The sequence below is a fragment of the Brachyistius frenatus genome, unplaced genomic scaffold (genome assembly GCF_029030835.1).
Source record: "Brachyistius frenatus isolate BFR_SWC_R1_liver_20210118 unplaced genomic scaffold, ASM2903083v1 Contig_168, whole genome shotgun sequence".
Lineage (NCBI taxonomy): Eukaryota > Metazoa > Chordata > Actinopteri > Embiotocidae > Brachyistius > Brachyistius frenatus.
The window spans coordinates 506,095-529,938 of record NW_027210767.1 but is presented as its reverse complement, the minus strand read 5'-3'; the positions used below and the strand labels follow the sequence as shown (position 1 = coordinate 529,938).

General features: G+C 45.7%; 1 protein-coding gene across 3 annotated transcripts; it reads left to right on the top strand.

Moving 5' to 3' along the window:
• The first annotated feature begins 828 nt into the window (after positions 1 to 828).
• Positions 829 to 22,909, top strand: syt16 (synaptotagmin XVI). Of its 3 annotated transcripts, none has more exons than XM_069717081.1 (7): positions 829 to 944; positions 10,061 to 10,234; positions 13,954 to 14,190; positions 16,691 to 16,932; positions 19,526 to 19,987; positions 20,880 to 21,069; positions 21,405 to 22,909. In XM_069717081.1, exons 1-7 carry the CDS (start codon positions 932 to 934, stop codon positions 21,716 to 21,718), a joined length of 1,632 nt encoding a protein of 543 aa, XP_069573182.1. In that variant the 5' UTR covers positions 829 to 931; the 3' UTR covers positions 21,719 to 22,909. The 3 variants fall into 3 exon arrangements, with proteins under 3 accessions (XP_069573182.1, XP_069573180.1, XP_069573181.1); XM_069717079.1 differs by having other exon boundaries at positions 9,992 to 10,234; XM_069717080.1 differs by lacking the exon at positions 829 to 944 and adding an exon at positions 3,021 to 3,383.
• Positions 22,910 to 23,844: the final 935 nt, after the last annotated feature.

Here is a 23,844-nt window from a genome sequence, read left to right as displayed (position 1 = left end):
GCTAAAGATTTAACAGATTAAATTTTTCGTTCAAGAGTTGAGGTGTTTGGTTACGTTAACGTAAATGGAAGAGGCTTTAGTAATTCAATTTTAGTTTTAATTAAGCCAATATATTGTAATTTTAGTCATGCATATTCTTTCATAATAGCTAAATTAATGCATCTGAGAAAACTCCCCCTCTGTCATTATGTCTTTGCATTTCCTGCATCACATTACACCCCTGCTGGCTTGCCAAAATATTTAGCCCCTTTTGGCTTTTCAAGACGTCAGCGTCGCTGTTGCTTAGCAGCGGCGTCCTCACGAGCTCCTTTAGGAACGCGGCATAAGTTCATCACGAGTCAGATATTTTGGAAACAGGAAACAGGAAGTTGGTAAGTTTAACTTCAGCCGAAGCTAGCCATCACGAGCCAGCTTCAACTGTATTCAGCAGCTGTCTATAAAACTTATAATGAAATATTTAACATTCTATCATCTTTTAAAATGATTAATTACAAAGGCGCAATCGATTTGTATGTGTTAAACAAATGTCCAATCTGCTCTTGACTAGTTTTTGTATAAAAATGTTTAGAATTAGCACTAGCGAGCTTTAGCATTGGCCATCGAATTTTGGTGCGAAGTTTAAAGACAATGAGTTAAATGCAGTTTATTCATTTATCCTATTCAGATAAATTTGGGCAACTCAATTAGAAATTTTAGGTGAACAAACAAAATCATTTAAGGGAAGAATGCTTCAATTTCAATGTTTCATTTTAAAAAGAATGCGTACGGTGGTGTTGAAAATGTCCCACAGCCCGTGAAGGCGTCATCGTTCACCGCTGTGGTTGCAGATCTGCGGGGTCTGGATGATGAGGAGCGGCGGGGATGCTGCTGCCTCCTCTCCGCCGATCACACACTTTTCTCCGCTGTTAGTCTGAAGGAAACACCCGCAGCCATGGTCTCGGACAGTAAGTACGACCGCCTCCGTCTCTGACGTTCATTTATCCCGTGATGGAAGCTTATATCAGCTTGTCGTCCTGGTTTATTTTTGGTGTCTGGGAGAGACAGGATGTGTAGGCCAATTCATACCCTTTTCATCTAATACTGTTGTTTTTCTTATGCAGCGACATTATTGTTATTTATGAGCCTTTAGCAGTCACCAGCTAAAGAATAATCATGTTATTCCTTCAGTAATTCCTTCAGGGCCTTGCAGTGAATTTGGGTTTCCAGCGGGAGACTTGATAGTTGCTTCATCATGGCCACTTCATGGACGCCTTTTTTTTTTTTATTTTTTTTTATCTCCTGCACAATACTGTCCTCTTAAAGACTTGCAAATAAAGGCAGGTGGTTTTGTAACACACGTCCGCTTGTCAGTAGCTACACATCAGTGAACGCCTACATAAGCATGTGATGTATGTGCAATACAGGCTGTTGCACATGAAGCTTTTAAATAGAGATGAATGTCTTAACACAGGAATATGATGCATTGTTGTAGGTTTAACTTCCCTGGCTTAATATAGCATACTGTATGACACAGGTACTGCTGCTTTTTATATAATTATGTAATTTTTTAAATGTAGGTCAACTATTTTTGCTTCAGAAACCTCTAGTTATGCACTCCTATATGAAATAACAAAAATAAAAACATACAGAAAAGGAGAGCAAGGTAAATCTGCTCCCTCATACTCGGGTTTATTCTTTTCAATGTGTATTATCATCTCAGATATATTTTACACTCGGGGGACTGATGTAAACGGTCCTCTTGACTGCTCTGCCAAAAGTAAACGCAACAAAGCAGGCTAGTGAAAGATGTCGGGTCACATGACAGACACTGATCAATGGATTGATAATCTATTTATAATCTCTGTATATAATTTTCTATATTCTTCACTTGTTGTTTTTGACTCCATGAACTTCTACGCAGCTGTTTCTGGACAGCCAAATGAAAAAAACATTGGAGACATTTGCGAGTTAAATTTGGAACTTCTTAACGCGTTTCTCTGAAAGGCCGTTTAAAGACATTTTCAGGAGCTGAATACAGTTTTCTCTGCCAGCAGCGACTTCAAGTGGACAAAACGAGTCGCCTGAATTATTTTGTAAACCGTCGGACCCTCGGTGGCGAACTTAAATACCGCGAGACGCTCCAAGACAAATGTCACACACTGTTTGATGTGGCTTAAAAAATCACATGTCGACAAAGCACCTGAACCTCGCCTCCGTATGTGACAAGTGCTGCTGAGAGAGATGCGAAGCGGCGTCTGAGCCCTCATCGAACAGCAGGAAGCGGTCGGGACGTGTGCGCTGTGCCGTTTCTGGTTGTTGTGGCCTAGTTACAGACTGCTCCCATGTCTAATTCATGCCTCCCTCCTCCTGTGCGGGACAAGAGCGCTTTGAGGACCATTGAATGCCGCTGTATCAGGAAATTGAAACCGCCTTGAAATCCATGTTGGTTCCTGTTTATCTGAGCGCTGGGGAAACCGCAGTCATCTGCCGTCAGCTATTGTCACTTTCATTTTGCTCTACGAGCCGATCGGAGACGCGTTAAGATTTTTCAGAAGGGCACATGCAGGTAGCGGTAGGCTTCATTGAAATTACAGCAGATGAAGTTAATCAATCACAGTTAAAACCGTCCAACAGAGGGCATAAGCACTCCCAATATTTGCCTTTCCAGCAGATATGAGGGACACCACCCTCTGGTGTTTTGTTTTTTTTTAAACTCCATTTTTGGTCTCCACCACTTTCTTAGAGAAATATCTCAGTAATATATCTGGTCATCTTTGATATTATCCAATGAAACTGTTTACCTCCAATCTCCAATCTTTAGCTGTGTGCCGACAAGTTCAACATGTAAAAGTTCTCCCAACCTGTTAGTGCTGCCCCCAAGTGGCCAAAGATTTGTTCAATCACAATGAAAATTTTGCGGGAAACCAGAACTAAGAGCTAAAAGATGCTACAAAGCTCCACGAAGCATGAACAACCAAGTAATTAGTGTTAACTTTAGATTATTTGTTACCACGGTCATGGCTGAAGTGTCCATCTTAACTTTATCCTCGGCAGACTTTTACTCGACACGTTGGTCTAACCGGTGGAGCTGTTCGGGCTCTTATTGTCCCACGGTGCGTTCACTGTCCCCGCCTCCCTCCCTGTTGTTGTTTCTTGGTGGTATTCAGGAAGGGAAGTCCGCCTCGCCCACTGGGAAGGCAGGAAAGCTGTGCTGATTGAAAAGCAGCTCGGCTTAAAGGAATCACATTTCATTCAAAGGACGACGGAAGGACGAAGGAAAGAGTTTCGGAATCAAGTTTGTTTTCTGCACGAGTGGGAATAGAAAAGAAGGGAGTGAGGAAGAAGTGAGGAAGGCATGGCCAGCGAAGGAGGAACCACTGAAACTCAGCCGCCAGCAAAAGACAGTAGGTGGAAAGATGGAGAGCTTTTCCTCAAACTACTTTATTCCAGGAAATTAGGATGTTTGCCCTGCGGGGCTGCGGCCCGGTTCGTCACTCATCTCTCTTCTGGTTTGTTTATTGCTGTTTTCAGGGAGAATTATAATTACTGGCACTGATGGGTCGGACAGTACGAAGGCACTGAGGCTGGTTTTACTCTTGAGAAATACGAATAATACGTCCTGTGTTTGTTTTTGTTTTTTTATGGCGGGAGGAGAAGAGAGCAGAATAAATGACGAACACAAGAAAGTGATGATCATCAGCAGAATTGTGAGACATCGAGCCCCAATGAGAAAATGAAAACGGCTACACGTCATACGCTGTTTGACTGGCATTTTACATCTCTTTGGGATTGTTCATCACGTTTCTTTAGTCATGTTGTGTCTCTTTGTGGCCCTTTTGTATCTTGTCGTGATCCCTTTGCACGTTGTTGTGCTCATTTAGCATCTCTGTTGTCAACAGAGCACATTATATTTGTCATTTTGCTTCTCTTCGTGATGAGATTTCATCCCTCTGTGCTCATTTCGCAATTAAATAATGACCTGAATTATTGGGTTTTGACGTCACCTCATACTAATTTTTTCAATTTCTTACAAGAAATGTCGGAAACAGTCTCTGTGTCCAACAGGCCTATTTGGAAATTCATGAAGAAATTGGCAATATATCGAATTAAACGCAATGGATTGGAATTATTGCTTTTGCATGATGTGAAAAATGCTTACGTTGACGTGTGTGTTCGTCTGCTGTTCCTGCTGTGAGCTGTCACAGTTTCCCCGGCGATGTGTGTGTGTGTGTGTGTGTGTGTGTGTGTGTGTGTGTGTGTGTGTGTGTGTGTGTGTGTGTGTGTGTGTGTGTGTGTGTGTGTGTGTGTGTGTGTGTGTGTGAGAGAGAGCGAGCTGTGCAGGTCAAACACACTTGAATCAGGGCAGAAGCTTTCAATGACGACAGAAAACAAGGTAGTTACTAACTCATCATATTGAAATAGTAACATTAAAATGATCAGGGGTTTGATTTAAGAGAAATGCTCTCCTTCATTTTAGATGGATTAAAAAAAGAACTGGCGAAGTTACCTGCCTCTGAAGAATTAGCTTCACTCATGCCGTGAACGAGCTCCCCTCCAATCAGGGACGTCTCTGCAGGTGTTTCAGCAGCTGGAGTCATGTGCTGTCATGTTGTTGTGATGCAGCCTTTTGCCAGCAGATGGCGCCTCAACACCGGTGCTGCAAAGCTCGTTTCCAGGTCGATGGTGGTGGTTTATGAATTTTAAATCCCAAAATACTTGATCTACTTCATCATAATCACAGGTGGATTCAGCACCGTCTGCCTGGAAATTTTGTTTTGTGCCTGATTTTAATAGCAAATACAATATTTATACCACACAGTAACAGACGCAGCACTGAAATTCACAAAAATATGTGTTGGGAATTTTTTAGCTAAGCTTTAACATTTATAAAAAATGACAGCAAGTCAGGATTAAATCAAATATAAACATGCCTTTTGATGGCTAAAATAATTATTTTTTAATGAAATAATTTCAGTCTAAGCTAATGTAGGTTTTAAAATATAGTGAAGTTTGTACTGTTGAACCAAATTCAGAAAGATTCATCTTCAGACGTAAACTATACTAGGGGCAATCTTAACCAAGTTCTTTGAGTGGAGTAGCTTTGTTCGTGATTTAGTTTAGCAGATGTTGTTAGAAAATAAATGAAACAGTCAGTGATTTCTTTGCAGATATATTAAGCGTGAACATTTGACATTTCGCAAATGTGTGGCTTAGAAAATTTAAAATGTGTATTTGAAAAAAAAAAAAAAGTGTCACTATGTGCAAGAGTTAACTCTGAAACCTGGTCCGTGCATGTGTAAAAGCTCGATTTTGCAGGGTCAGCGTTGCAGCTAGGGGGCGGTATTACGTGAAACAACCATTTGGGTTCCCTTCCGCTCAAAACAACCACGGCCGACCATTTCTATGAAATTAGGGAGGCATTTTTGTGATACTCCGTTATGTCTTGCAGTTGAAAACACGTACCGCGGAAATGATATCATCCCGTTTGTTTCCTGTTCTGGTGAGCATGTTTGCGCCGTGTTCTCATTTGAGCTCATGTGGACCGGGTCTGAAGGTCTGAGGTTGTACCTGCCTGGTTCTATTCACGAAGCAGTAAATATTTTGAACGCGGAGTTGTTGTTTTTTGTGTGGTTCTAATGCGTCGCTCGGAGCTTCTCTCCAAGTGAAACCCTGAGTTGCCCCCCCCTCCATTCATCATCTCATCAACTCAACCCTGAGATGCTCTCATCCTCCCGGCCAATCAGGACAAACAGACCGACGGCGCCATGGTAACATGAGACCTTCTAACGTGGGTGGGAAAAAGCACATTCATTATACCTTAATAGAGCAACTCGACTGTTTCCAGGGAAACTATGATTTTCAGTTTTCCGTGTGTGTGTGTGTGCGCGCGCACGCGCGCGCATGTTGCTGTCAGTGTGTTCAAGACTGAAAACACGATGCGCTGATGTTTCCAATTTCATTCGACCCCACGTCCCGAAAGAAACAACAACAGCTCGTTTAGCTCGTGTTTTAAGTGCAGCGGGGTCAGTGAACGTCACGTGGCCAGCTCTGGACTTCAGGGTGGCTTTTAATAGAAACATCAGTGGGGGGTGATACGACGAGTCAGTTTCCTGCGGTTTGTGGTCACCTGCGCCACGTTTTAATCAATTTTGGGCGGTAACTTGTTACTGTAATGTGATTACGTTTTTTTTTTCAGTAATGTGTAGAGAATTAGTTCATTTTCCACCGAAGACTTGTTACATTTGGGGGGTCGGTTAGTTCAAGTTTGGTCCCAGTGTTCACCGGTCAGACTGGTCCACAGTATGATTCAGGTGCGAGAGAGGTTTCAGCCTCGACTCCAGGTAAATCTAAAGTTATTCGATTCTTTAAATATTTTGATAATTAAATGATTATTTTAGTGTTTTTTTTTTTTTTTTGTTTTTTTGCTGCACTGCATTAATGTTAGCTAGCGAGTTTCACTCGACAAATGAAATATAAAGACGATGGCAAAAATAATTTAAAACAGATAGCATCTAACCAGATAAAGCCAGTCCAACTGTGATTTCCAATTTGTTTGTAAATTGGTTTGAACCTCATTTTGTCTACAGCCTTTCATAGATCTGTTACTTCACCAGTGAAAGTTTAGTTGTACATTTTATTTTTACGTTTTTATCACAAAAAACGAGAAAATTCTTTTCCCCACTTCTGTGACATGTCAGTCGAGCTTCTTTTCAGTGTGTCTTTACATTATTGTTCAGTTTGTGTCGATGAAAAATGCAAAAACATTTCATCATAGTTGTCGTTTGGAAACGTTACCTTTAGCTTAGTTGTTGCTCAGGTGGTTGAGAAACATTTTTCGTCATCGTTTTCGTTTACGAATTTAACATTGGCCCCCATGTGGCCAAAATGAGTTACTACAGAAGCGCAACAGGATAACGAAAACAAAAAAAATTTAACAATCAGAATTTGATCGATTTGTTCCTAAAACTTTTGCAGAGGCAAAAAGAGGCGTTCATGTAACATTCACGTGTGCGGGGAGCCGAAAGGAAGCGAACTGGCTTGCGGCAGTCTCTATTAGCTATTAGCATCCTGTAAACCAGTATTTTGTAAATCAGAACAAGACATTTGAAGACATCGCCTTGGACATGGTTTTCTGATATTTTGATATAAATGGAGTGAGCAGATAAATTGATAACAAAAACAATCCTATTTTGCTGCTGCAGTAAGAAAATGAGAGGGAAGAAAAGCAGGTTTTCAAAAGTGGCACGGTCATGGTGTCACTCGTGTCCAGACTCCAGAGGAATAATCCTCCTGTATCCTCGGGGCTGCCTTCATTACACTAATACTGAGGAGAGAGCATTCAGATGTGCGTTATAGTGATAATCTGTGTCGACAAAGGGTCAGGACACACACACACACACACACACACACACACACACACACACACACACACACACACACACACACACACACACACACACACACACACACACGCAGGCCTGCAGTCCTGAAACTAATTACCCACAATAATGAGTGACCTGATATTGAACTGAGCGAGACATCAGGCGCTTCTTTTACTCATCGCTAATAAAGAAGAGAAACGGGGGAAAAAAAGAAGAAAAAAAACGACGACAAAGCAGCTCGTTGCTCTTCAGGATCGCTCGTATCTCTCGTTGACGAGCGGGTGACAACGTGGCGTTCGCCGCCGTGAGACTTTTCATCCGGCGCTCACATCAAAGTGCCCTCCCAACCTCCCTCCCTCCACTCCGGAGCACTTCAAAGCCGAGGCTGGAAAAGTCAGCAGCTGCATAGTAATCAGGGGATGAGGATTTAGTATTCACACACAAACAACCTTTCACGGACGTGGCTGTCAGAGATAAGGGAGTTTTATATTGCCGTCGGTTCAATCTCTCCCATGTCATTAAGCCTGATCTGATGCCTCCCATTGACTCCTGGGTCACATCGCTTCCCCCCCTGCCTCCCCGATTCCTTGTTTGCACAATAATTCATCCGGTTCTGGCTTTTATACATTCGCACGCTCAACTGAACTGTTTCATCCCCGTTTGTGCTATTTTTAATCTCTGATTGGCGCCCTGCTGGTTTAGTAACACAAACCACCTCCCGAGGAGATTATTTTAGTTTTATCTAATTTATTCTGTAAACATGCATGAACGACAGAGAGAAAACAGTTGAAATTAAAGTCCTGTTGAATTCTGCGTGTGTGTGTGTGTGTGTGTGTGTGTGTGTGTGTGTGTGTGTGTGTGTGTGTGTGTGTGTGTGTGCGCCAGTGTGTGTGCAGCAGGTGTGAGGACAGACTCTGACCCAGGGTGTCTTCCTGTCCATCTGGATGCAGACAGTAGGAGGCTCTGAGTCTCCAACAACGAGCTCAGTGTCTGACCGTCAGAGCAGCTGAGAGGGGAAACTCCACTTTACAGCCGAGCTCGAACACACCGTCCCAACATTTACTGTCTCGCTGCGTTCACTTCTGCAGGGAATTTTGTGTTTTGGATATTATGTCAGGTCGTATTCAGAATCAGGTCTTAGTTCTGCTTCATGTACAACTTCAAAGCTTTTTCAGTTATAATAATGTTCAGTACTTTGTGATCTGCTGCTGATACAACGTGGTTCCCGTCCGTGTCGTATCAGTCCCCCGTTGTTTAAAAAAAAAAAAAAAAAAAAGATTACGGAAATAAGGCCTTTGTTTGTCTGCAACCAGAATTGTTAGAAAAGTCAATGGGGTTTTGAATGGGTGTTTGTTTTTGTTTTTTTTCTCACTCCTGCAACACTACAGGAGCCAGCTGCCGTTGGTGACTCATTATAGAAGCAGCTTATGTGAGTGGATGTTTTCGGTGCCGAGAGAGACGGGGAAACAAAAGGTGGCGAATAAAAAAAAAAAAAAAAAAAAAAACGATAAATGAGAGCATCCTCGCGCACCTGCACCGCTGAGTGCTCTCCGTGGCGTCAGCGCTCAGCAGGAAACGCACTCGTCTCCGTGTGCTCCCTTTTGATTTCTGCTCGCTGGAACGTCACCGTGGAAAGGGGAGTCGTTTCCAACCCCACCTCACGCGTTTCTATTCATCCCACTGAGGGGGCCTCATTGAGAGCGGAGTCGTACGTCCTCATCTCGTGTCTTCGTGTCTCTCCATCTCCACCTCAGTTTGTCTCTTCGCCTCCAAACTTTCATCCCTCCTTCCTTTCTCGTTCAGTCCGCATGTACTTCCTTCCTGCCTTCCTTCCTTTCTTCCTTCTTTCTTTCCTTCCTCACTCCCTTCCTTTCTTCCTTCTTTCCTTCCTCCCTCACTCCCTACCTGCCTCCTTTCCTTCCTTCTTTCCTTCCTCACTTCCTGCCTTCCTTCTTTCCTTCCTCCCTCCCTCCCTATCTCCCTCCCTTCCTTCCTTCCTTACTAGATGCCGGCGTCCACACACCTGCCACACCACGTGTTAGCTGTGATCCGTTAGCATGACCAGCTAACCACCTCCAAAACCCAAACAGCCTATCGTTAGCTTGGCACATGACCTTGCCCTGAACCTGTGTACTTCAGTCCAGTCAATCCCAGACGCTACCTGACAGAGTTTCAGGCTGACGTCAGCAGCTGCGTCCTGCTCTCCATGACGCTGCCTTCAGATGGGGTTGCGTTTACGTGAAGAGTCCATACAAACGCTGCCCTCTTTTTGTATTCAAGAATGGACTCATTTCCAGACCCCGATTTCTAATAAATGTGATTAAAAAAAAAAAAAAAGTTTATTTGTTGTTGTTTTATCACTTTACTTCCCTTTAAGTGTTCATGAGCAAGAGCATGAGCAAGAGCATGAGCCCCCCCCCGCTTAATCCCAGGAAACCAACTAGGAAACTGTCTAGCAGCTGTATATATATATATATATATATATATATATATATTTTTTTTTTAACACTGACTCCAAGGGTCAAACTCAAATACTAAAGTTTCACTCGTTCTGTCTGTGTGTATCACATGTACCATGCGTACCGTGTGTGTGTGCGTGTGCGTGTGTGTGTGTGTGTGCGTGTATCCAGGCTGCCTGTTTGTGTGGTCTGATCAGTGTGTCATTGTGTGTCCTCTCTCCCTCTCCCTGCTCCTGCCAGTCACCCCGGAGGCCATCGGCTTCCTGTCGGCGGTGGGCGTCTTCATCGTGGCGTTGGCCGTCCTCTTCCTCTTCATCAACAAGAAGCTGTGTTTCTCGCGCGTCGGCGGCCTGCCCTGCCTCGAGCAACACGGCCGCCGCAAGAAAGGACGAGTGGGAGTCCGCCAGGGGCTCGGTGAGTGGCCGACATGTTTGTTAAAACACCTCAAATGACTTGCGCTCCACTTTTAAAGCGCCCGTGACGTCCACGTGTTAAAGGTCCCGTCTTGTACATATTCAGATTTACATTTCTTTTCTCTTTTTTTTCTTTTTATAATAAAGTAGATAAAGGCGAAGGGTAGCCAACAAAACCGGCTCCTGTTGCGGACAACCGCGAAGAATTCCATCGACAGGCAGCAAAACCTGTGCGGTTTGTGTATTTTTACATTTCGAGCGAGAGCCGCCGCTCGCCACGTTGCACGTTACGCAACCCTGAAAAACGTCTCCGAGAGAGGACGAGCCTCCCGCAACGCGTCATGACTCCAATTAAAAAGAGTAACGGAGAGCGAGAATGTGGGTGATTTCTGTGGGCGAGCGTGTCTGCATGGGAGAAAGAGTTTGGGTGAGTCAGCTGCGTGCAGCCGCTCACAACGAAACACATTAACATCATAAAACCTTGGAAGACCAAAAAAAAAAAAAAAAAAATAAATGCAGCAGAGGGAGAGGAGGACGGTCAGGTTGGGGCTTTTTATCCTCGCGTTCCCATCGTGCAGTTCAACTCTTTTTCTTTCCTCCCACTTGTCAAACAGCGCGAACGCCCAGAGCAAAGGTTACTAAAGGTTAACTACATAAGTACATTACGTTCTTCTATTTCATGCTCACTGCTCTCTCGTGCAAACATCACAGAAGCGCGGCCGACGGCTTAAATCGAAGACGACGCTTCAGACGACCTTTCGATGCCAGCCGATGGACATCGAGCCGCCGTCCCAAAAGCCCCTCCTCCCCCCCGGTTTCACTGTGTGTAATTAGATAAATTTTTGTGATTGCGCAACCGTGAAATAGCAGCATTAAGTGATATTGATATTGACAAAGTCCAAACAGCAGGTCAAATGGTGGAATTGAAAATTCCGCACCGGCTCAGGAACAAACCCAAAACTAGAATACAAAATTTTTCACCGGGAGACATATGTGTATCCACTTTCATGAGTTTTTGAATATGATAAAGCCTCCAAAAAGGCTAATCACTTTTCGTAAGAATAATAATAATGATAATAATAAGGAACGATAAAAAGAAAAAGAATTCCTTGAAAAACAATAGGGCTTTCGCACCATCGGCCTTAACAACACAATCATTTTTTTTTTTTTTTTTAAAAAGGACACATTTTTGTACAACAGACTTTTTGGCTCATCATCGGCGGAAAAGCATTGAGCTGCGTTTCATTAAGTTTCCCAGCAAGCCAACGTGGAATACGTTCACGTTCGCACCTGCTGTGAGCAAACAATGAGCTGGTTTTGTCGGCTCCTCACCTGCAGCAGGTGGAGCTTCTGGTATTTCCTGAGCAAGCAACACATCCTGTTTGGAGTCTCGCCGTAACATTCGCCACCCAAAAACTCCTCCGGAGCTTCACAGGACGAGGTAGGGGCAAATGTGGTTTTAACTGGGAAACAACTTCTTCTTTTTTTTTTCTTTTTTTTTTAAACTCTTGTAAAGAACAATAAATAACTCAAAGGGAAAACTTTGTATGTTCCCAGATTTTTTTTGTTTGTTTACATTTCCGGCATTATTTAAAGCGTTTAAAGGTGGTATTTTAATCTGTCAGTCCAATTTATTTTACCTCAGTACTTTGAGTTGAAGTAAAACTACAGGATTTGACTTCAAACATATGTTTTAGTACCATTATCGTAGTGCTACTTTCTTTAAAAGACCAAACACCTCTGTGCATAAGAATGTGACGTTATATTGTATTTACTGTATGTGGCTTTTCAACTTTATACTGTCGACACGTTTATGAATGAAGTGGCACGCATCATAAGTCAAAGGTTTTTCTTTATTTTTTTTTTATCATTTGCTGGAAGTGTAGAAGACACCGTTACTATGAAATAGCACAATGAATTTTTTTTTTTTTTAAATCCAGAAAGTGTAAACAAAAGAAAACCTATTTTATATTTTGGATTCTTCAAAGCAGAAATATGCTGGCTGTTCAGTCAGGCAACAGGCTGTGTCAGCGTGAACACTTTCTGACCTCAATTTGGCAACTAAGGGCTGCAACAAACCATTATTTCCCTTATGACTCAATAAATAATTGAGTCTCAAGAAAGTCAGAAAAGATTAAAAAAAAAATGATACTTGTTATAATTTATAAAAGCTGTCTTCAGAGGTCCTGTTGGTCCGGCCAATCATTTATTTCTGTGCATATTTGATTTATTTATACTTCGATCTCCACAGTTTTCATTCAAGTATTAAAGATTCCCAGAAAAGGATTTATGTATGTAGATAAAAGAAGAAATATGCAGTTAGAATAATATTAAAAGTTGAATAAATTTGTCTTAATGGTATTCAGTGTTGTCCCCACATAGCAGCCACTCTCTCCAAATGAAATCCCATTTAAACTATCTTTTAGCCAATGATCTTGCATTGTAGGATAAGGAGAAATAGCAGCAGCATTTTATGTATTGAATTAATCCATAATTATATTACTTGCCTAAGTTACTCAGCAGGTGAGGCCCGAAGTCATTCAGCCACATGCCTCCGCTGTGCGAGCATTTAGAGGACAGAAGTTAACAGACCAAATCAGCTGTCGCTCGCCCACTCAGAGCACAGCTTCCTCCCTGCTCTCTAGGTAACCATGGCGATCGCTCAGGTAGGCACAGTGACCTGCACTTTGGAGAAGAGGGGGCTGATCGCTCCGCCGCCGCGTCACTCATTCAGCTGTTGCTATCCAATTATGGTCAAATTATGAAAGGAGTGAAGTGACCCTCCGCCGCATTAACAGGCTGCATCGTTCTCATCGGACGGAGCCGAGCGGAGCTTTAACTCTCTCTCTCCGCACACAGACAGGAGGTTTAACATGCCGAATTTGTGAGCTGGTTTATTGTCATTTCAGAAAATCCCTTTGTGACAAATACACCGACGACAAAACCGCTTTACAGTTTCAGAGCGTCACGTCGTCGAACAGAGCTTTCAGGGCCGGAGGGAGCTTTTGGATTCCGACGTCCGAAGCCTGGAAAAAAAAGGTTCAAACGTCGCCTTTCTCTGCATTTTAGAGTACGGCCGCTACTTTAGATGTGCGTATTTAAAACGTACTAATACGAGAGCCTAAGTGTGTTCACGCCGTCGAGTACGGAAACACGTAGCGCACTATTGAGGCGCTCGTACTAGTCCACGGATTCTGTGTGAAACGGCGGGGAAAAAAAACGTCACCTCCAGCGGTCTCGATTGCTAAGGGAGAGGGACCACCCCGCCTATTTTCAATAGGCCGAGGAAGCTGCAGGTGTTGCGGAACGCGGCGCCACGCAAAAGTGTTCATTTTTCACCGCCAAACTACCGTTGGATCGAAGCCATCGGGTGCGTTTGTCGCGCCTGCGTTAAAATAACAAAACGCAAGCCGTCAGATACGTCGGCGGGCGATTCATCCACTCACAAAAATGAACGCACGGACACGCACGTTTAAAAACGATCTTCACTTCCTGTGATCTATTGCACTTGACGAACTCTTGTTTCACAAGAGTTTTATTGAGGCGACCCGAGCGTCTGTCTTTAAAAAAAAAAAAAAAAAAAAATCGGACATTTCAGGCCAGAAGCGACAAAGCGTCTCCTCTCCTCTCCTAGAACTCTCCCAGCTTTTTTTTTTTTTTTTTTTTTTTTTTCCCGTTTGTCACTCCCTCCTTTTCCGTGTATTTCTGCATCCCTCCCAGTGAACAGCTACGGCGACGACGATGACGACGACGACACCAGCTCGTCCGACAGCGAGGACGAGGTGCTGAAGCAGTTTGAGATCTCGGTGTCGCGTTCGCAGAGTTTCCGCGCGGCGACGTCGGCCAACGGCGCCGAACAGCCGGCCCAGCAGACGCAGCTGGCGTTGGGTCGACGCCACAAATTCAGCCGACTGTCGGACCAGGAGGAGGGCAGCACCGAGCCGTCAGACTGCGAAGGTATGGAAAATATTGATTTTTTTTTTTTTTATTCTTTTTTAAAGCTGATGACCAACTGCTCAGATTTGGTAAAATTAGAACAAATCCCGCGTCAAACCATTTAGGTCACATTTCGACTTTAGTGTCTGTTAAGCTTCTGAAATGCTGCAGGGCTTTTCATTTGAAATGGATACGGGAAGGACCTTTCAATTTATTTATTTTTATTTATATAAGCGCCAAATCACAACACGGGTTATTTCATGGCACTTAACACATTAAAGTCCTTACAGCAAGACTTTACAATATTATACAGAGAAACCCAACAATTCCCACATAAGCCAGGAGGGAAAAAAAAAACCTCCTCTTAAAGGGAGAAAAACCTCCAACAGAGGGAAGGAAAAAAACTCCCTCTTAACAGGAAGAAACAGGGCAAACGGGAGAGGATCGAAACGGGGCTTTGTGCTCGTAAAATATAACAAAGTACTCGTCAAACAGAGAGAAATAAAAGGACGAGTACCTTCGCCGGCTGAGCTAAATATGGTATGAATGACAATGAATGAGAAAACGGCAACATTTAAGTTCCGTTATACCTTCATGTGTCGCTAACGGAGGTCGAGATCTACACAGGGACTCTGAGCCGTTGGCGCACAGGCCCGACAAGAAGCCACCATAGAGCGGATATAAAAGTGGACGTCGCTGAAGTGCCTTAAGCTGCAATACCACCGGTTGCCACCAGAGGTCGGCTCCAGAAAGCCTCCACAGACTCCCATTCAACTTCTCCCATGAAATTTGATTTGTTTTGGTGCTGTTGGCTAAAGTCGCTCCATCTTATTCGTTTTTCTAGTAGTCCATTTTTAAAAATAATCCCGTCATTAATATTAGAAAACAAGCCTCAAGAAGCCTCTGTTTTGATTGACAGGCCTGTTTGTACAGGCCCTGCATTCAGGTTTCCTCTGTCGGGGAGGGGGGGTCAGGACATAGTATCGTCGGGTTTCCAAGCAGATGGCGTCAGATCCACCGTCAGGTCGTCCAAAATATGGTCAGGAAGAAGAAGAAGAAGGCGACGGCGGCCAAACTCCGAACTTGAGGCTTCGTGACGGTTATTAACGGCACAACGTGTTACCGATTCTTCCTGGAGAGAAAAAGCGGCGCGAAAGCGCCGCTAACGTACATAAACCACGTTCATTTCCATCTCGGCGAGCAGAAACCCGAACGCGCCCGTGCTATTTTCAAACGAGCAGCTGGAGGTCGGCGACTCCGTTCGGTCACTCTGTCTCAAACCGTCTCGCATATCGTCCACCTTTTAACCATCTGGGAGGCGCAGTGACACAACCCACAACTGAACGACGTAATACACACACACACACACACACACACACACACACACACACACACACACACACACACACACATACTGCGGATGACTCGCCTCCGCCTGTTGCCATGGCGAACTCTCTATGCAGCCATTGATATAACAGTCAGTCCGACCTTAATGACAGATTTGGAGGTAATTGCTATCGATCGGTCCAGGGGGAGGAGGGGGACGACTTGTTCGCAGAGCGTTTCTGCATCGGGGAAAAAGGCCGAGCTTTGAAACTTCACACAATATCACCTGTGTTAACACACGGCTCCGCCAAACGAGGTTTAGGAAGCTGCTTTTAGATCGTTGAGACGAAATTAGACGGCACACAGAGGTGACATTCATATCCAGCTGCAGCAGTTCATCTCTTATCAGTTTACAGAAAAACTGTTTGCGGTTTGTGTTTCAGCCGTGTTTGACATTTTGCTCGCTGGATTATTACACAGACGTTAGCTGTGACTTAATACCACGGTAGACAAATGTTAGATTTTTGAAGTGTTTCATAGACTTCCGGGGACAAATTTCTCATTTAACTTCAAACTTCTTTTTTTTCTCTTTTTTTTTTGCACCAACTCACATTTTTCCATTGACTGAATGTGCAGTTTTAAAATTCACTTTGCTTTGTGTCTTGATGCACTTCGATTTTGTTCGAATGTCAACCTCGTATCACCCGTCGGTTTGCGAACGGCCGTTTTGAAGCCTCGAGTTCGGATTTTGGCCGTCGCCATCTTGCTAGTTCGGAGCAGTTCGGAGCCAGAAGTGACCATATTTGGACGAGCTGGGGGAGGAGCCAGCGGTGGATCTGATTCGGTCTTGAGTGGAACCCCGACGATACTACGTCCCGCCCAGCAATAGCGGACTGCGCCACAGGCCTGTCAATCAAAACAGCCAGCAATGTTAGCCAGCTAAACCGAGATTACTGGTGTATTACTCGTAAATTTATTGACTTCTAACTTTATGAGACTATTTGAATGGGAGTCTACGGAGCCGGACGCTTTTTGGAGCCAACCTCTGGCGGCACACGGTTGGTACTGCAGCTTAAAGCACTTCCACGTCGGCCACATTTTTCAGACCCGGAAGTTACGTCCACTTTTATATAGAAATATATCAAATATATATATATATATATATTAACAAAAAAAAGGTTGTTTCTTCCCGCAGAGATGGAGGCCCAGAACCGGCAGGGTTTCCAGGACCCGCTCTCGGCGGCCGCCGCGGAGATCGAGAGGTCGTCGACTCGCGCAAACTCGCACAAACCTGCCGCGGTGGAGGCGTCGGCCGCCAGGGGCAGCCCGACCCCGAGTGCGAACCGGCAGGCTGCGGACGGCAGTGAGGACACGCAGAAGGCCGCGGACGACGATAAAAACGAAGCCACGGACAGCTCGTCCACCTGGAGCCCGGAGGTACTCGGAAGCGCGACGGCAAACATTTACCGACGCCCCGGAGCGTTTATGAGATGAACGAGCGCGAACGTCCGCTGCACCGCGACAGGGTGGAGGAAACGCCATTGCACGCCGGGACTTTTCCGAACTCCACGACAACTAACACACTTCACACTTTTCCGGTCACCGAAAAAAAAAAAAAAAAAAAATTCAAATAAACCGGAGCGGGGATTATTTAACGGGGTCGGCGAGCCGACCGCAGCCCTGCTGTTACCCATCACGCTTGGCAGAGGTATCGTCGTCGCTCAGCTGCGAGAGGATTACGAGTCTGCTATGGTAATCCGCTCAGGTTCCCTTTGGAAGAAACAAACTCGACGCGGCTCTCCGAGGCCTCCCAGGTTGTTTTTTTCCCCCCATATAAATAGTTGATATTTCCTTCGCTCTGCGCGCCGCGTTGGCTGACAAAAACACCAGCTCATGAATAATAATGGACGTGTGCGTAAACGGAGTATGTACATGCATGCGAATGCGTCTACTTGTCATGCACATCTTGCTCCGTGTGGTGTTCGGGCGCGCGTCTCGTGTGTTTGCGCTCGTAGGAGAGCGGCGATGTGGAGTCTTAGCAACCTCTCAGTCACCGAATCACACTTTGAAAATTGGGAGCAATCTGTGCTGTAAACACCTCCCACACACACACACACACACACACACACACACACACACACACACACACACACACACACACACACACACACACAAGGTGATTCTGTCTTCTAGAAATGCTTCATAAATAAGAAATGAGGTTGCATCAGTGGAGCTACAGGAGAGTCGTGTTGTAGCGTTTTATTTATACAGTTGCATAACAGCCCTGCCGTTGCTAAAGCTACAGCTACTACGGCTGCTAATAATACGACTGCCCGCGCTGTGATCACCGCGGTTAAGTCCTCCAAACTTCACCTCCATCGTTTGTCTCTCGGACTCGAACATCCACACTTGTGTTTTTCACGGTCATGAATACGTCGTGATTTATGCTCACAAATGCATTTGTCTTCTTGACACCAGGAGCTATTTAATTAAACACAGGAATGTCAAATTAGCAACTTTAAAAAAAAAAAAAAAAAATGTTTTACCTTCTACTGCTCACACATGCAGTCACGCCACAGTTTATGCACTTGGATATAATCAGGGTTACCGCGGCGACGGCTCCCCAGAAGCCATCGCTGACTGCTAAGCTGAAGTAACACCCGAACAGGAGCGCTGTGAGTTTAAATGTGCTGCAGGTTAAATGCTGCTGTAATGAAGAGTTGAGCAAATTGACTTGGTGAAGGTAGAGCAGCGTGTTTTCAAACACAAAGAAAGAATTAAAGACCTTTGTGACAGTGTGTCAACAGAGAATTGAGCAATATAACTTTATGGTCGATATCTGCTGGCCGGCGCGCTCGCTTCATAAACATTCGTCGTTATGATTCCCTCTTCGTGTTTGTATCTCCTGACCTGCACATTCAGTAAACTCCAGCAGCAGCAGTAGCTCTCTGATCATTTTATCGTCTCTGCGGTTGCCATGTCGACGGCGACACTCAGCCCCGCTCGGTCAACACTCGACACAATCGATGTTGAGTTTGTTGACTGCACGGGAGGCTGAGACTGAATGGGGGGGGGGGATTTCCATTTTATGACAGGATTTCTGCTCATTTTTCTCTCTGAACATTAAAAAAAAAATAGAAGAGTCATCATGAATCAGGTCGTTTAATATTAATATGCTTTTCCGTGTTTGAGTTTCCCCAAAATGTATTTCTGTTGGACAAAAAAAACCGAAACATTGATCAGAAGGTTTATTTGACCTATTTGCAAAGCAAATTAACTTTTTTTTTTAATTCTAGTTCAGCAATCTGACATTTATCTTAATTTGTATTTAAGCATTTGATAAAGGCTTCAACTAACAAGTATTTCCATTACTCACCAATCAGCATGGTGGTCGGAGGCTTATAGCTTTCAGGTCGTGACCTCGTGAACGGGATATCTCAAGAAAACCACGAGGGAATTTCTTCACATTTGGCACGAACGTTCACTTGGACTCGACGTCATTGCGCTTCGCCACGCCCACCGGTCGCACCGATTGGTCCGGCTTTCAGAGTGGCCGACAAAACCTCAACGCGAACAGCGTTTCCAGAACATAAAGCGTAAAGCTGTGAGCATGCAGCTCCTATCGGTGGTGACGCGTGACAAAGGTGAACCTGGTTGCGCGATACTGAGGTTCTTTCTGTTAAATAAAACTCCAATGTTACTTTATTTCGTAGCGTTCACCCGCGTAACGTGCGACGATAATAAGTTCAGAAATGTAACAAAGGAATGGCATCTTTTAAATCGTGTTGGTTTAATCAGTACAAAAACCAACATGTAAAAAAAACAAAAAACATTTACTGTTTTACTGCATGTTATGTGAAGGAGCATTTCTTGGCCAGCGCTGTTTCCTCCTCTGGAGTCTCAACTGGTTTACTGGCAACTTTTCACAGGCAAAAAAATTTGAGAAAATGTCTTCTTTCTTTTGGATTTTTTTCAATTCCTTGGATAACTCAAACTGAACGACTTTTTTCCCCGTCCCGTCCCCCATCAGCAAGAGCAGCCTCCCGTCGACGAGGTCTCGTCCCAGCCGGCCTTCTCTTCCCCCCGAGCTCCCATCTCCAAGTGCGGAGACCTGGTCCTCTCTCTGGAGTACCGCCCCGCCTCGGAGAAGCTGCTGGTCTCGGTGATCTCGGCGCGGGACATCCCCGACAAGGCCCGCAGCGGCATGGACTCCTGGCAGGTGCACATGGTCCTGCTGCCCTCCAAGAAGCAACGGCACAAGACGTCGGTGCAGAAGGGCTCGCTGCCGCACTTCAACGAGACCTTCCGCTTCTCGCGCCTGGAGCCGTCCGACCTGCGGGTGTCGGCCGTCAGGTTCAGGCTGTACGCGCTGGGAGGCAGGATGTCCCGCGAGCGCATGATGGGGGAGAAAGTGCTGCGTCTGGGAGGGCTCGACGCCGACGGGGGGACGCTGGAGGCGACGCTGGTTCTGGAGCCTCGGAGCAACCTCAAGGTGAGTCGGAGAAATGAGGTCAAAGTGACGTAAATGGCTTCTGAGTGGTGTTTTTACAATCAGAAACGGAAAGAGGAGGGGGGGGGCACTGTTTTTTCCCCCCTCACAGGTGTCGGAGGCGGAGCCAAAATATATGAATAATGAAGATATCAGTGAAATACCGTGACATTGACTCGAGACCAGTGCTGTGTTCCAAATGACGTGCTTCCCTTAGTACACTGACATGTCAGGACTAGGAAATGCATGTGCACACATCACCCGCCAGAATATCTACAGCTTTCATCATTTTACCCGGAAATCAACATGTTTTTGTCGCCCTCTGTTTAAAACACTCAATAAACACACTGATTCTTCTGTCCAGCAGCAAGCAGGAGTGAAAAACAAACACTTTGGGTTCAGGAACATCTGCAGCTTCCTCAGACGGCTCAATGTGAAAATTCACTCACGCCGGTGGCCCCGCCCCCTTTCTCTACAGAGCCAAGATGGCGACCGTTTAGGGTGGGAAAGTGTCCAGCGTTTCACACTCCTTTTTTTTTTTTACCATTTTGAATGCATCATCCTGGTACTCGTCGTGTGAACGCACTTATGCACTCAAAATAGCGAGCGTTCGTACGTAAGTACGCCGTTTGGAACACAGCACAGGTTTTTGTTGGGCGGCCGTTTACTTTTCTGAAGTTTCATTGTTTTCTTAATGAAATTTGATATTTTCCAAACTATTCCCGAGTTTAAAAGAATTGAATTCACTGCTTTCAAATACTTTTCCAAGACCCGCAGGTACCGTTCGATCGGATCCACATCCCCTCTTCCATCCCGCCCTGCCGCACTTCTCTCATTGTGTACCAAACAGCGCAAAAGCCGCTCACCTGTCTTCCGTCTCTCCGTCCGTCCTCAGAGCGTGGACTCCCAGCTGAGTCTGTCCGCCGTGTCCCAGAGCGACAGCGCCTCGTCCACTCAGTCGCTGACTCACGGCGGCGTCCCCGAGCTGCTGGTGGGTCTGGCCTACAACGCCACCACGGGACGCATGTCCGTGGAGCTCATCAAGGGCAGCCACTTCAGGAACCTGGCCATCAACAGGCCACCAGGTCGGCGGGGAGATACACACACACACACACACACACACACACACACACACACTCATCGGGAGGGGTGGAAAGTAACTTAAGTGCATTTACTCAAGTTTCATTTTATTCTGTTTTTGTAATACGGCTCAAGTTTTAGGTTCCACGGTGAAATCGCAAATGTTCACGCTGTATTTCATGTCCAAAAATGCGGTGATGTTGATCAAGGGGCATCATTTGGAATACTTCCTTGTGAGGGTCATGCACGGTCTCTGAACTTTACATCTCCGAGGCAAAACGTTGTACTTGTCACCGCGCTGCGTAGAATTCTCACCACGACAACCTCTCCCTGCCTCCAGACACCTACGGGCGACTGACCCTGCTGAACTCGGTCGGCCAGGAGATCTCCCGCTGCAAGACGTCGGTGCGCCGCGGCCAGCCCAACCCCGTCTACAAGGAGACGTTCGTCTTCCAGGTGGCGCTGTTCCAGCTGTCGGACGTCACGCTGCTGGTGTCCATCTACAACCGCCGCAGCATGAAGCGCAAAGAGATGGTGGGCTGGATCGCTCTGGGCCAGAACAGCAGCGGCGAGGAGGAGCAGCTCCACTGGCAGGACATGAAGGAGGGTCGGGGACAGCAGGTCTGCCGCTGGCACGTCCTGCTGGAGGCGTAAACGCCGCCTTCCGGACAGGAACTCGTTTTTTTTTTTGTATTTCAAATTTGATTTTAAGGCTGAAGGGGGAAAGCCGGAGAGCATGGCGGAAAGAAAAGACCGGAGATTTTAAGGCTGGAGTATTCGAGAACTCGCCGCAGCCGTCCGAACCCGGAAAAACATCGAACCCAAGTGGTTTTGTTTGTTTCGGCATTAAGAACAAGTTCATCGACCCGTAGAGGCTGACGGAAACTCAAATTAACATCCTTTAGTTGGTGATTAGGGAAAGAAAAAAGAAGAGGCATGAAGGTAAAATATTTCTTTGTCATGTGAACTTGTAACTCTGCAGAACGTCCGTCAGCCTCAAAAACGAAGCCGGGAATTTGTCCTTCCTGCTGCAGTTCTGCTTTTCTGGTGAAACGTGGTGTTAGAAAGTACTCGCAAAATAGAAAGGTGTGTGTGTGTGTGTGTCTGTGTGTTTGTGGGTGGGGGACTTGTTATTTCTAACGTTCTCTCTCTGACGGTCAAATCAGTGGAAATGTAAACGTAAATGCACCACATTCTGTATCAGCAACAAATGGCACAAAAACAACAAAACAACACCGATTTCATGCATGCAGCTGAAACTGAAACCATTTATTCACGTACATCCAGCCGTCCCCTCGGAGTCGTGCCCGTCGGACACATCGATCCGTCCAACCGTCTGCACATTTGTCCAGTTTACCAGCGTGGACCGAACGGCGCCGTCCGATAGCGGAGAGACCGATGTGAAAACAGGTTGTAAGTTTACGTCCTCACGTTTCAGACGGAGCTTAAAGAGCTCAGCGTATCGGTAAAACAAGCACATGCCGGAGAATTTGCAGCTGTGAAGAAAGCACATCGATTTTTATGGACCGTAGTTTCTCTGCCATCTGGTTTGTCTCCGCGTGAAATCAGTAAAAGGTCACTTGACTCTCTCATTAACAGCCGATAATTGAGGTTCAAACCGTCCAATCGGGGACCCGAAACCGCCTCACCGGGCTCCTTTTGACGTGAAGATGTTTTGGGATCTCGGTTCCTGAACATTTTCACCACTTCGTTGTCCCCCGACGAAGGCACAATAACAACAAAACAACAAGTGGATTTGAAGAGCAGCGGGTCGCTGAGGCTGAGCCCGGCTTTCATGCTTTCGTGTCACGACGCACAGCCCCCACCCCACCCTCCACCCCCTCACCCAACCAGGACGAGCATTAACACAACAGGCAAAATGTAATCAAGAAAACACTTAGAGGTTATTTGAGAGTTGTGGGGGTTTTTTTCGACCTGAAATTTTGAAGGCGGCTCTTTCGCTCCCATCTTTGTAAGTTTATCTTCACGGTGTGTCGTTCTCGTCGAGGCGACCACGTGACCGTCGGAGACTCCAAAACGGAGCCTGGCACGAGAGTGGAAGCGCCGATATTTTATGATTCAAGCGGAGCAGGAGGACGTCACATTCATATTCAGCCCCTCATTCATATTCTCCCGAAACCGCCCGCGCCACTATGCAGGCAGGAAGACCAGCAGCTGGAGACTCTTAACACCGCCGGGACGAGTCCCATCAAACGCTGAATGATGTTATTTGGCCTCGGCTTCTGTCTTCTTCACGTGGCAAAAGCTCATTTTGACACCCATCAGCGCTGAGCTACAAAGAGGATTTAAATAGCTCACCGCAGCTGTGAATAACAGGCAGTGAATTACCCTGGAAGTGTGTGGTATTTATTTTTTTATTTTTTTTCGCGCGCTCTCTCTCTCTCTCTCTCTCGTGGTAATTGGTGGTTGCAGAGCCGTAGAAATCGTACAGTGCGATGACAGTAATGCCGCTGCTAATGCTCCCATCCTCTTCCCTCAGTCTGAGCGTCTTTTGAGTCACGAGGCAGCAGTTCAGCCCAGGAGGGGAGATTATGTTTGGGGTTTTTTGGGTTTTTTTTTGTCGACAGATAGGTGAGCTGCGAAAACCCTTCGGGGGAGGGGGGGGCAGATGGGGGGTTTAGGGGCTTCACACATCGAGAGCAGAGAGAGTTTGTTTTCCTTTGGGGCAGGTGACAACCGAGTCTCTTTAGAAACCAGTTGGTGGTTGGAAGCAACTGCAAGAAATGATGGTCCGTGTGTGTCTTAAAGGGATTTAGTTC